Consider the following 14,464-nt stretch of genomic DNA (forward strand, 5'->3'; position numbering starts at 1 on the left):
ATAATGGACATCCCTGCTGTGTTCCTGTCCTAGTGGAAAAGTTTTCAGTTTTTTCTCCGTTGAGAATGATACTCACTGTGGGTTTTTCATAGATGGCTTTGATGATATTAAGGTATGTACCCTCTATCCCTATCCTTTGAAGAGTTTTGATCAAGAAAGGATGCTGCACTTTGTCAAATGCTTTTTCAGCATCTATTGAGAGTATCATATTGTTCTTGTTCTTTCTTTTATTAATGTGTTGATTGATTTGTGGATGTTGAACCAACCTTGCAGCCCTGGAATAAATCCCACTTGGTCGTGGTGAATAATCCTTTTAATGTACTGTTGGAGCCTATTGGCTAGTATTTTGGTGAGAATTTTCGTGTCTGTGTTCATCAAAGATATTGGTCTGTAATTCTTTTTTTTTTTTTTTTTAAGATTTTACTTATTTATTTGACAGAGAGAAATCACAAGTAGATGGAGAGGCAGGCAGAGAGAGAGAGAGGGAAGCAGGCTCTCCGCTGAGCAGAGAGCCCGATGTGGGACTCGATCCCAGGACTCTGAGATCATGACCTGAGCCGAAGGCAGCTGCTTAACCCACTGAGCCACCCAGGCGCCCTGTAATTCTCTTTTTTGATGGGATCTTTTCTGGTTTTGGGATCAAGCTAATGCTGGCCTCATAAAATGAATTTGGATATTTTCCTTCCATTTCTACTTTTTGGAACAGTTTCAGGAGAGTAAGAATTAATTCTTTAAATGTTTGGTAGAATTCCCCTGGGAAGCCGTCTGGCCCTGGGCTCTTGTTTGTTGGGAGATTTTTTTTTTTTTTTAAGATATTTTAATTTATTAATTTGACAGAGATCACAAGTAGGCAGAGCGGCAGGCAGCGAGAGAGAGAGAGAGAGAGAGAGAGAGGGTGAAGCAGGCTCCCCGCTGAGCAGAGAGCCCAATGCCGGGCTCAATCTCAGGACCCGGGGATCATGACCTGAGCTGAAGGCAGGGGCCCAACCCACTGAGCCACCCAGGCACCCCTGTTGGGAGATTTTTGATGACTTCCTCAATCTCCTTACTGGTGATAGGTCTGTTTAGGTTTTCTGTTTCTTCCTGGTTCAGTTGTGGTAGTTTATATATCTCTAGGAATGCATCCATTTCTTCCGGGTTGTCAAATTTGCTGGTGTATAGTTGCTCATAATCTGTTCTTATAATTGTTTGTATTTCTTTGGTGTTGGTTGTGATCTCTCCTCTTTCATTCATGATTTTATTTGGGTCCTTTCTCTTCTTTTTGATAAGTCTAGCGACGGGTTTATCAATCTTATTAATTCTTTCAAAGAACCAGCTTGGCTCCTAGTTTTGTTGATTTGTTCTACTGTTTTTCTTTGGTTTCTCTTTCATTGATTTCTGCTCTGATCTTTATTATTTCTCTCCTCCTGCTGGGTTTAGGCTTTCTCTGTTGTTCTTCTCCAGCTCCTTTTGGTGTAGAGTTAGGTTGTGTATTTGAGATCTTCCTTGTTTCTTGAGAAAGGCTTGTATCGCTATATATTTTCCTTTCAGGACTGCCTTTTTGTGTCCCACAGATTTTGAACCATTGTGTTTCATTATCATTTGTTTCCGTGCTTTTTTTCAATTCTTTTTTAATTTCCTGGTTGACCCATTCATTCTTTATAAGGATGCTCTTCAGCCTCCATGTATTTGGGTTCTTTCCAAATTTCCTCTTGTGATTGAGTTCTAGCTTCAGAGCATTGTGGTCTGAAAATAAGCAGGGAAGGATCCCAAGCTTTTGGTACCGGTTGAGACCTGATTGGTGACCCAGGATGTGATCTATTCTGACGAATGTTGCATGTGCACTGGAGAAGAATGTGTATTCTGTTGCTTTGGGATGGAATGTTCTGAATATATCTGTGATGGCCATCTGGTCCATTGTGTCATTTAAGGCCTTTATTTCCTTGTTGATCTTTTGCTTGGATGATCTGTCCATTTCAGTGAGGGGGTTAAAGTCCCCTACTATTATTGTATTGTCAGTGTGTTTCTTTGATTTTGGGGTTTTTTATTTTTTTATTTTTTTTTATTTTTTAAAAGATTTTATTTATTTATTTGACAGAGAGAAATTACAAGTACACTGAGAGGCAGGCAGAGAGAGAGAGAAGGAAGCAGGCTCCCTGCTGAGCAGAGAGCCCGATGCGGGACTCGATCCCAGGACCCTGAGATCATGACCTGAGCCGAAGGCAGCGGCTTAACCCACTGAGCCACCCAGGCGCCCCTTGATTTTGTTTTTAATTGGTTTATATAGTTGGCTGCTCCCATGTTAGGGGATAGATATTTAAAATTGTCTGATCTTCTTGTTGGACAGACCCTTTGAGTACGATATAGTGTCCTTTTTCATCTCTTATTATAATCCTTGGCTTAAAATCTAATTAAAATCTAATTTATCTGATTGCCATCCCAGCTTTCTTTTGATGTCCATTAGCATGGTAAATTGTTTTCCACCCCCTCATTTTTTTTTTTTTTTTTTTTTTTTTTTAAATATTTTATTTATTTATTTGACAGACAAAGATCACAAGTAGGCAGAGAGAGAGAGGAGGAAGCAGGCTCCCCACTGAGCAGAGAGCCCGATGCGGGGCTCGATCCCAGGACGCTGGGATCATGACCTGAGCCGAAGGCAGAGGCTTTAACCCACTGAGCCACCCAGGCGCCCCTCCACCCCCTCATTTTAAATATGGAGGCATCTTTGGGTCTAAGATAAGTTTCTTGTAGATAGCATATTGATTTTTTTTTTTTTAATTCCTTCTTGTTTTAAATTCCTTCTGATACCCTATATCTTTTGATTGGGGCATTTAGCCCATTTACACTCAGGGTAACTATTGAGAGATAGGAATTTAGTGCCATTGTATTGCCTCTAAGGTGAGTGTTACTGTATATTGTCTCTGTTCCTTTCTTTCTTTTTTTTAAGATTTTTATTTATTTGACAGAGATCACAAGTAGACAGAGAGGCAGGCAGAGAGAGAGAGAGGAGGAAGCAGGCTTCTGCTGAGCAGAGAGCCCGATGCGGGACTCGATCCCAGGACCCTGAGATCATGACCTGAGCTGAAGGCAGCGGCTTAACCCACTGAGCCTCCCAGGTGCCCTCTCTATTCCTTTCTGGTCTATTACTTTTAGGCTCTCTCTTTGCTTAGAGGACCCCTTTCAGTATTTCCTGTAGAGCTGGTTTGGTGTTTGCAAATTCTTTCAGTTTTTGTTTGTCCTGGAAACTTTTTATCACTCCTTCTATTTTCAATGATAGCCTAGCTGGATATAGTATTCTTGGCTGCATGATTTTTTCATTTAGTGCTCTGAATATATCATGCCACTTCTTTCTGGCCTGCCAGGTCTCTGTGGATAAGTCTGCTGCCAGTCTAATATTTTTATCATTGTATGTTAGAGACTTCTTGTCCTGGGTTGCTTTCAGGATTTTCTCTTTGTCACTAAGACTTGTAAGTTTTACTATTTGATGATGGGGTATGGACCTATTACTGATTTTGAGGGGGGTTCTCTGTACCTCCTGGATTTTGATGCTTGTTCCCTTTGACATATCAGGGAAATTCTCTACAATAATTCTCTCCAGTATACCTTCTGCTCCTCTCTCTCTTCTTTTGGAATTTCAATTACTCTAATGTTGTTTCATCTAATGGTATCACTTATCTCTCGAATTCTCCCTTTGTTGTCTAGTAGTTGTTTCTCTTTTTTTTATTTTTTAAAGATTTATTTATTTATTTGACACGGAGAGATTACAAGTAGGCACAGAGAGAGAGGGAAGCAGGCTCCCTGCTGAGCAGAGAGCCCGATGCGGGACTTGATCCCAGGACCCTGAGATTATGACCTGAGCCGAAGGCAGTGGCTTAACCCACTGAGCCACCCAGGCGCCCCTCAAAAAGATTTTTTTAATGAAAAGTATTAAGATAAACTAGTTAAAAAACGTTATAAGAGGAAAGAATAAAAGGTAAAAAATTGAATAAGAAAAAAATAAAATTTTAAAAAAAAAACTTTGCAAGACTAAAGAATCATGGGGAGAAAGCCATGAATTCCATGCTTTGCTTTTTCCTCCTCTGGAATTCTGCTGTTCTCCTTGCTAAGTGAGCTTGGTCTTGGCTGGATTTCTTGCTTATCTTCTGGGGGAGGGGCCTGTTGTAGTGAATCTCCCATGTCTTTGCTGGAGGCGGAATTGTACCACCCTTGCCAAGGGCCGGGCTAAGTAATCTGCTCGGTTTTGCTCTGGGGAGCTTTTGTTTCCTGAACTCTTTTGGTAGAGTTTGGAGGACAAGAATGAAAATGGCGGCCTCCCAATCTCGGGGTGGAGGAGTAGAGAGCTGGGGTCCCCACTCCTCAGTGTGCTCTCTAAGAAAAGCACTCAATCACTCCCGTCTCCCTGTCCTCTGGCCGTGCTCTGAGCTCACCCAGCCTGTGACCAAGTGTCTCTGTCTTTGGCACACATTCCTGCCTGTAGTCTCCAACCCCAGCAGATCATTGCCGTGCTTCCAGGGAGGTGTCCCCGGATCTGCCACTTGTGGGGTCCCTGCTCAAAGAGCAGTGGTCTGACTGTGCCACAGATCACAGTTTAAGGTAACCCCGAGTTGAGCGCTCACTCCTCTGCTCTGTCTCTGTAGCCGGCTACCCTGCTCTAATACCTGCATGTTCTGGGACACTTAGACACCCCCATCCTTCGGTGACTCTGCGGGATCTGAGACCATGCTCTCCCTGCGAGGGCTCCACCCACGCTTAGCCTCTGGAGTAATGTCCCTCAGTGGAGCAGACTTATAAAAGTTCAGATTTTGGCTCTGTTGCTGCACCTCTTGCTGGGAGCCGGCCCCTCCCTCCGCGGCCTATTTTTGCATTGCTTTGGATTCACTTCTCCGCAGGTCCTTCCTTTCAGAAAGTGGTTGATTTTCTGTTTCTAGAATTGCTGCTCTTCTTCTTTTCGATACTCTGTTGGATTTGTAGGTGTTTGGAATGGTTTGATAAACTATCTAGCTGATCTCTTGCTACCTGATGTCATTTCAGCCTGTTGCTTCTCCACCATCTTGACTCCTCCCCACCTTTTTCTTTTAAACAGGGTATGTTTCTTAGCTGTCTTCCCCAAACAATGTGCCAGCTCTCTCTTAGGCCCCATGGACTACCTCTAAATGACTCTGTCTTGTGTGTTCTGCACCTGCACTCCACATACTCACTGACTAATTAAGATGTCTTTGATTATAAGAAACAGTTCCATTAAAACTAGTTTAGTAGGGATGAATTTTATTTTATGATTATTTACTCATTCTTTCATCAGATGTATATTGTGGTAGGCACTCTGTGTCAGGTGCTATTCTAGGAGTTTAAGAATACAAGGAAATCTCACATTAATCCAAGAGCAAGATTCATGGTATATCTAATAAAACCTGTTTTTAGGGGGGGTTCTGAGGACCTTAATATTGGCCAAATGTTGACCCCTTAGTGGTTCTCAAAATTTAGAGTATTCCTGGAACTTCAGTCACCTGGAATGCTTCTTAAATGTGGGGCCCCACTCATAGAATAATTTGCATGTCTAACAAGTTCCCCAGTAATTTATTTATCTAATTGATTCACTTTTGAGCTACATGTGGATGTTTTCTAACTCCCTTCTGCCGCCAGGGGTGTCTGATGTCCATCAAAGGATGTTTGAGTCAATCTTTTTTTTTTTTTTTTTAAAAGATTTTATTTATTCATTTGACAGAGAGAGAGAGATTACAAGTAGAGAGGTAAGCGGAGAGAGAGAGGTAAGCAGGCTCCCCGCTGGGCAGAGAGCCCGATGCGGGACTCAATCCCAGGACCCTTAGATCATGAGTGCAGTTGAAGGCAGAGGCTTAACCCACTGAGCCACCCCCCAGGTGACCCTGAGTCCATCTTTCATTTAGAGAGCACGTTTTTGGGGCACCTGGGTGGCTGAGTCAGTTAAGCATCCGATCCTTGGTTTCAGCTCAGGTTGTAATCTCATGGATGTGAGACCCAATCAGGCTCTCTGCTCAGCGGGAATCTGCTTGAAGAGTCTCTCCCTCTGTGCCTCCCTCTACTTGTGTGCACTCTCTCACCACCCCCATCTCAAATAAATAAACCTTAAAAAAAAATAAAGAGCATGTTTTCTGGGGGGCAGTTAGTCTTGAAGGGCATAAAGGTAGATACAGGCTATGAAACATGCTCAGTAAAACATAAAACCAGCATGCCTGGGTGGCTCAGTTGGTTAAGTGTCTGCCTTCGGCTCAGTTCATGAACCCAGGGTCCTGGATCAAGTCTTTGCATTGGGCTCCTTGCTTAGTGGGGAGCCTGCTTCTCCCTCTCCTTCTGCCTGCAACTCTGCCTACTTGTGGTCTTTGTCAAGTAAGTTAAAAAAAAACATGTAGCTCGTTGTGGCTGGTTGTGTGTTGTAACCATTTATTTTTCTATAATTTCTCCCCCCCCCCCCCCCACTCAGCCTTTCTTACTCTGTGAGACTCCTGTTTTTCTATCTTATTTTTTTTTTTTCTTTTAAATGTTTTATTTATTTATGTGACAGAGAGACACAGTGAGAGAGGGACTACAAGCAGGGCGAATGGAAAAGGGACAAGCAGACTCCCTGCTGAATAGGGAGCCCGATGTGGTTCTCTATCCCAGGACCTTGGGATCATGACCTGAGCAGAAGGCAGATCCTCAATGACTGAGCCACCCAGGCACCCCTGTGAAACTCCTGAAAACTTCTTTACAAAGTGAAGTTTTGTGAAACTTATTTACATTGTCTGAATGTACTTTGAAAAGGGGGAGGTACTGTGTTCTCACTTTCTACAACTGTTTTCTTTCTTGAAGTTTACACAAAGAATACACATTCATCTCAATGATTCTCTCCTTTAATTTGGATTAGTCAGACCTTCACATCATAGGGTGTTTTTGGTGGGGAAGGAGTAGCTTGAATTTTTTATTTTAACCTTGGGGAAAATGTTGGAAGGTGTGAGACTTGAAGTAGTGCAGATTTGAAGTGGGGCAGGGGGTAGTAAGAAATAGAATAGATACGGTTGAGTAAAAGAAACCTGTAAAGATGAAAAATGTTTTAATGGGAAAGAAACTTGCAGAATTAATATCCAGTTTTACTGAAACAGATGTTGTGTAGAATGTCAGGGCAGAGGCAAAACACAGTGGTGAAATCAAAGAAAACAAAATAAAACAGGACAGTAGAACAGAAATGGTCAGGAAGAAGCCATTGGTGGCTTTTGTGTGAATTCTTCAGGTTGATGATTAGAAAGATTTGTGATAAGTAGAGCTACCCAGTGATGACTGTACTTAGTAGTAGTTTTGCCAGGAATAAAAAAAGAGCAATATTTATTCCTTATTCTGGGATGGTTCTTTCCAGAGTGCTTTTATTCTCTTAATCTTTGCAAACAAATTGGATAGGTGTTCTTTCTCACCATTTCACTGAGGATGAAATTTGGTAGACATTTGACTTGATGAGTAAAGCCTAGATTATTGAGGTCATGAGGCTAGTTCTTAAAACCCAAATCTAGCTCCTTATGTTTTTCCTTGAAAATGAGGTTCTCTTACTGTTTTCCAGTATTAGTTTTATTTTGTTAGCCAGAAGCCTGTGTCATCTTTGACTCTGTACCATTGTTTCCTACCTTTCATTTACCAGATTGGTCTTCTAGCTGTTTTCTTGTCTTTTCTCTGTCCCTCTTTGCCATCACATCCACTGTAGTTCAGGCAGCCTCTGCCTCTTGCTTGCCCTGTTACCTGTAAATGGAGTTATTGCCAGATTCTACCTTTTCCCTCCTCCATTCTGTACATTTGTGAACTTTGGAAAACTGACCTGTTCATGTCATTTACCCACCTGATTCACACTCCTTGGTCTGGCTCCAAACTATATTTCTTCTGATCTTCCACTTTTTCCCCATGTATACTCTCCTTGAACCACATAAAACTAAATGTTGTTCCCTACTTATAATATTCTCTGAACATTTCCAGGTATTACAGAACCATTGTGAATGGATTTTTTCATGACCCTGAATCTTAAATTAGAGTTTAAATTGTCTTTGATATTCTTGCTTTAGAGGTCAAAGCAGTAAACTCAAATGTAGTTACCTGTCCAAGAGTTAAAATTGGCGAGGGTGTGGAAACTGTTATTTACAAGGACAGATTTTAAGCTATTACAAAAGATTGCCTTTATAGAACACTCAAGTGCTCAGAGATCTGACCAGCTAATGTTTTAGTGTAGTTGCACATTTTTTGTTGTGTTCCTTTGGTAGCTTAATATATTTTTTATTTTGTTTGGATTTTTATTATTTTTTTTTTTGTTAATGATTATTCTTTAAAGCAGCACAGAAAGAATAGATACAGTATATGCTGCCAGTTGAGGCATCAAAATTAAGTTTGTGACAACATTAAAGAATTATTAGAAGCCATTCTAAACATAATTTAGGAAGATCAGGAAGCCCAGTGTAACACACTTCTTGTTGGCTTGTATTCTAGCTTTGGCTGAACCAAACCTGGGCTGTGTGATGTTAGCAAGTTTTGTGACTCCCTGGGACTCCGTTTCCTTACCTCATAAAGGGAGTTGGAGTAGATAAGTGGGTGTGGAAAGGTTGAATTTGTTCCCTTGAGAATATATGGCAGTGTCTGGAAATATTTTTAGTTGTCACACTTTAGTTGTAGAAAGAGGTGCTAATGGCATTAAGTTGGTAGAGGCCAAGGTACTTCTGAACACCCTACAATGTAAAGTACAAGAATTACCTGGCAGTGGCTCATTTTTTTGTCTGCTCAAATCTAAACTGTATCTGTTCACTTGAAGACTTTTCTCTGCTTAGTCCCATATCCTTCCTGATTAAAACCATGCCTCTTTTATCCCTTTGTGGTGTCTGTATTCTCTCATGCACATATCTTGCTTTCTCCAGACTCCTCTTCTTCTCTCCTTTTCTTTTTTTGGGATGCCTTCTACCTTCCTTCTCATATAATTATAATGTCTTTTTTTTTTTTTTCTTTTTAACAATTTTATTTATTTATTTGTCAGAGGGAGAGAGAGCTCACAAGCTGGGGGAGTGGTAGGCAGAGGGAGAAACAGGCTCCCTGCTGAGCAAAGAGCCTGATGTCACTCCATCCCAGCACCCTTGGGATCATGACCTGAGCTGAAGGCAGACACTTGCTTAACCCAGGCACCCCTGTAATGTCTCTTAAGACATAATTTTCATGTTTCTTTAGCATTTGGTGTTAATTTAATCATAGTTTTTTGTTTGTTTGTTTGTTTTGTTTAAAGATTTTATTTATTGACAGAGATCACAAGTAGGCAGAGAGGCAGGCAGAGAGAGAGGAGGAAGCAGGCCTCCTGCTGAGCAGAGAGCCCGATGTGGGGCTCTATCTCAGGACTCTGGGATCATGACGTGAGTCGAAGCCCGAGGCTTTAACCAACTGAGCCACCCAGGCGCCCCTAATCATGGTTCTTTAATTTCACAAGTTCTTATGTTTATTTCCTTAGCTTTTAAGTTTCTCAGACGGTGTCTACTCTCTGTAAGCTTTTTTGGTGTAAATATCATTGAATGTTTTGGTGCTTTTCAAGACCTAGTGCTTAGAAAAGAGTTGTGAGAAGCCAATTGTGATAGGTGCCCTTCTGGGTCAGTAGTATTTATTTTGACATGGCCTGAAGATTTCTATTTATTTATATGACTTATATTCACTTTTATTTGTATGACCAGAAATGTTCCAGGTTAGAATTAAGGGGTTCAGTAAGAGTTGGTTCATTCATTGATTCTGTATTTAATACTTAAATGTGCTCAGTTACATTGCTGGGATGGGTGGGAAAAGAGAACTGGGTAAGATTGTTTCATGGGACATCAGACTTCTATGGGATTTCATAGCAGGTGGAAACAAGGGACACCATGAGAGCTCAGGTGCACAAACTGGAGGGCATTCGAAAGATACCAAGGCAGCAGCTTTTTCTGCCCATGTGTCCTGTCCCTGTGCTTTAATAAAACCACCTTTTGCACCAAACAAAACAAAACAAAAAAACCAAGACAAGCTGCGTGTTACAGAAAATTTTGCAGAGGTCTGTTCTGAGCTTCAAAATAGGAGCTGGGCTTTTCAGACTTCTAAATTTTGCTTTTGTGTGGCTTGACTCTGGATTTTAGAACCTAGTTCAGTAACTCTCTTATGACTAGAATTCAGTAATAGTATGACTAATCTTTTTGGGTTAATGTATGAACTTTAACCATAATTTTAACATTAAAGGAAAATGAGGTCTGAGTTCCAAACAGTTTAATTACAAACAGATTGTACTCTAAAAGGGAACTGCTGGTATATAAAGTATACTTACATGGTTTAGTAAATTTGTTTTGCTTCCAAGTCTTAGCTCGTGAGCATTGTAATAGCTGTAAGAATTAGGGAAGAAAATGCAGAAACCTTAAAGAATCTAAACTATTTTATTAGGCATTTGAAAAAATAAAATGATCATATAAGAATTCCTGACTGCCAAAATAAATTACTGAGGGGAAAGATAATCTTATAATATCTGTTGCATTTTCTGATTACAGAAGTAGCTGTATGGTCAGGACAGAAAACTCAACATAAAATAAGGTTTTTGCCTTATGTTTTAGCGGGCTAGCCCACTGTAGTCCACGAGGTAGGAAGAAAACAGATAAAATATTTTCCTGAATATGCCATCTTTAGGAAGGTATGCATTCAGGTAAGAAGCTTATTATTGATTTAATTTCAAAATGTAGGGAAGGACGTATAGGACATGGGTATAGAACCTCAGGTTTCTCTACTTTCTGGAGGTCCTTAGAGGAGGTAATGGAGGTCCCTAGGTTATGCTAATGGATTTTCAAGTTTGGAGAAACATTAAAGGTGATGAAAACTTTCACTGAATTTTTGTGGTATCATATGCCATTGTCTCCTTTCAGCCTTAACAGCTTCATGAGATAAGTTTTATAACATCTATATTTTATAGGTGAGGAAGCAGTCTCCGATTTAAATTATTTGTCCAAGATCAGACAGTTAAGGTTGTACCAGGTATGTTTGATTCCAGAACTCTCTGAATTATATATTTTTTTATTAGGGATACACCTGCTTCAAGGGTTAAAATGTGAAGGGAGGAGATTAAAAAAAAAAAGATTTTATTTATTTATTTGACAGAGATCACAAGTAGGCAGAGAGGCAGGCAGAGAGAGAACAGGGGTAGCAGGCTTCCTGCTGAGCAGAGAGCCTGGAATGGAACTCGATCCCAGGACCCTGAGATCATGACCTAAGCCAAAGGCAGAGGTTAACCCACTGACCCACGCAGGTGCTGGAGAGGAGATTTAGTTATTCAGATGAAAAGCAACACCTTCTTTTGGGTGGATGCAGTGACTTAATGTAAAATTTGGGTTGCATTTCGAAATGAGCATATGAAAAACTTTATGTAATATGGATATACACAGTGAGTGTTTTTTGTAATTATTGCTGCCTCACTCTGTGAGGGAGAAGGAGAGGGAGAAGCAGGCTTCCTGTGAAGTAGGGAGCCTGATGTGGGGCTGGATCCCAGAACCCTGGAATCATGACCTGAGCTGAGGCAGACGCTTACTGACAGAGCCACCCAGGAGCCCCTGGATAGAAACTTTGTAAAATAATGACATTGTTCATATTCAGGCATAATACTGTATTATACTCTTCTGAACTCTTGAAATTGCAAGCAGGGTGATCCATAACCCTTTGTCTTTTCCTTTCTTCCTCTTTTAGACCTAGTCCTTTCCTGTGTAAACCTTGGTATTTGTTCCCTTTTCTTTTTCTTTTTCTGTTTTTTTCCCCCCTGTTGGCTCCTTTGCATGGCTCCATGTAGAAGCATTCTTTTGGATCTATGTTACTTTCCCTTCTCTGTACCTGATAGTCCGTTTCTAGCTATGCTAGATACCTGCTGCTTCAAAATTTAGTATTTTTAGTTTTTTTCTTTCTGCTTTGGATCACACTCAGAACTCCACCTGGTCAGTGAAGCAAACGCCTCTAGCTTTCACTTTCGTTTCTCTCTCTGTCCTTTTACAGGGACATCCTTCACTCCCACATGCATACTGTTTGTACTTGGGTTGTCTGTTCTGAATTCCTCAGGGCACAATCTGATTTTGTTCTTTTGACAGTTGTGCATTATGTTCACTGCCTCATGTCTTTGTACTTTGCCGATAATGAAGTAAACAAATTTAATTTGTTTATATGTAATAATTTTGTGAGGATATATTTAATATTAATTAATATGGAGAATACCTAAAATGCAATCCATGGTCCTTTTTATTATGTTTGGACCAATTTTATTAGAAAATCCTGAATAGTGGAGTAATAAAAATAGCCCATTTTAAGTTTCCTTCATAATATGACTAAGATAAAATTGTTTATTTACAAAACTGCTCAGCTGGGTTTTGTGAAAACATGTAAAAGAATAGTCATGATAAAAACTTTAGTTCTTGTATTGGGGAGACATACAACTTTTACAAGTGTATCTAAAGGACGCTGGAAATAGTGTAAATAAATACTCAAACTGTGTGGGAATGAAGGTCTTTAGAAAAAAAAAACAGCCCAGCAAATTTCAAATAATATTTAGCATGAAGTGAATTCCGTGTTACTAGGTTGGACTGTATCTCAAAAGTTCACTGAAATGATGTGTGATTTATAGAACAAACTAAATATATTGAGGGATCATGGAGTGATTTAATGTCATTTATATCAGTTTGAGAATCCTCTTGAAGGATAGGCATTGTCAAACAGCTTAGAAGTATTATAGGTTATTGTGTGAGAAAGAATTTTAGGTAATGGGAAGGGTCTCTCTTCCACCTTACCTGTCCCTGCTACCAGAGGAGTGTAGTGTAGTATTGGTGGGGCTGTCTAGTGACCAAGTAAGTCCCTGTGTGTGATGAGGGACTGTGTTGGAGTGTCTAGAGAAGTAGATTGGTTGTGTTAGATAGACTTTTTTTTTTTTAGGTTCCTGGAGAAGAGAGATAGCTTCAGGCAGGGGACTTTAGTAGGAGACACAGGCTGTTGTACAGGTATTTTTGCTTATTAAGTGTTCATTAACTTGGGAACCTAGTATTTTCCAGGCTAGAGGGAGGATATGAAGTAGTCCTCATGGAGAGCTAGAATCACTTGGAGTACTGCCTAAGCCCTGGTGGTCCACCCACCTTTGTGACCTCGTGTGAACAGGAGGGTCTGTTTGGATAGATTTGTCACCATTCCGTGTGCATTTACCCCTGTCAGGCCAGGTTTGAGCCTAGGTGTCCACTAGTTCATGGCTGCCTTCGGCTGGAACACCCATTCCTGATTTAGCCTCACACAACTGGAATTGCAGGGTCATCTTCACTGATTGACATGGGCAACTTTAAGCTGGAAGAACCTCTTGGGGCACTTTCCCTGGGGGAAGGATGGTAAGTTTTAGATCCTGAGGGCTTCTCTTAGGAGTGCCAGAGAATATGATGGGAAGAGTTAGATTTGAAGTGTGCAAAGGAATAAGATTGGAAACAAAACAGAGCTCCATTTGAACAGATAGCGGAGTGTTACTGCTTTGAAATCTGTTCTTCTGAAAGAGGAGGGTAGTTTTTTTTCTTAGAAAACTTTAATTTGCGAATATGTAACAAAAACCTACATTTAGGGCACCTGGGTGGCTCAGTGGGTTAAGCCTGTGCCTTTGGCTCAGGTCATGGTCTCAGGGTCCTGGGATCGAGTCCTGCATCGGGCTCTGCTCAGCGGGGAGCCTACTTCCGCTCCTCTCTTTGCCTGCCTCTCTGCCTACTTGTGATCTTTCTCTCTCTGTCAAATAAATAAATAAAATCTTATTTAAAAAAAAAAACCTACATTCCCACCTGGATGACTGAAAAGTGGGGCATTGATTATAAAATACATCCTGTTTTATATTTAGATTTGTTGATTTGAACTTTAATGTTATGTATTGCTGTCCAACTTTTCAAACATTTTGTATCTTTAATATTTGCTGGGTATGAAACCTCTTTGTTAAACCGGTAAAGAAAAAAATATAAAAGGCTAAGCTGTTGTTTTATAACAGTCCTTTGTGTAGGTGCTTTGAAGACCAATGTGTTTACTCCTTGAAGAGCTATTAATGCATAATTCGCTCTTTTGTATTTACAGTGCTTCACTACAAATATAATTTTTAAGTTTGGCAGTGATTGCATTGTCATTTCTTTGGACTGGAAGAGGTAAAAAGAACAGATATGCTACCAGGGTCAGCATTGGGCATGTCTCACTGACTTCTACAATCTTGAAGATGATGTATCTCTTTACCAACCTCTCTCCATGCCCCCACCCCACCAAGCCCCTGGCAACCATTCTCTGCTTCTATGAGTTTTTGTTTTGTTTTTAAGATTCTGCATATTCATGCAGCATTTGCCATTTTCTGGCTTATTTCACTTAGCAGGATGTCTTTGGGGTCCATCCATGTTGTTGCAAATGACAGAAGTAATTTCCTTTTCTGAAGGCTGAATAATAATCCATTGTACATATATGCCATATCTTCTTTATC

The 14,464-nt window shown here is 40.5% G+C and overlaps 1 protein-coding gene across 2 annotated transcripts in view; it reads left to right on the forward strand.

Moving 5' to 3' along the window:
- The window catches only part of ZFAND3 (zinc finger AN1-type containing 3), a 335,701-nt gene that overhangs the window by 38,977 nt on the left and 282,260 nt on the right, over window positions 1–14,464 (forward strand). Inside the window, exon 1 of one of the 2 annotated variants that reach the window (XM_059177841.1) lies at window positions 13,285–13,355. The exons of the other annotated variant lie outside the window; for it this stretch is intronic. Coding sequence (XP_059033824.1) covers window positions 13,300–13,355 — 56 coding nt within the window. The 5' untranslated portion in view covers window positions 13,285–13,299. Of the gene's footprint in view, window positions 1–13,284; window positions 13,356–14,464 lie in introns of those variants that run through there. 2 annotated transcript variants of the gene reach the window in all.

Source organism: Mustela lutreola, chromosome 6 (assembly GCF_030435805.1).
Source record: "Mustela lutreola isolate mMusLut2 chromosome 6, mMusLut2.pri, whole genome shotgun sequence".
In the NCBI taxonomy this organism is placed as follows: domain Eukaryota; kingdom Metazoa; phylum Chordata; class Mammalia; order Carnivora; family Mustelidae; genus Mustela; species Mustela lutreola.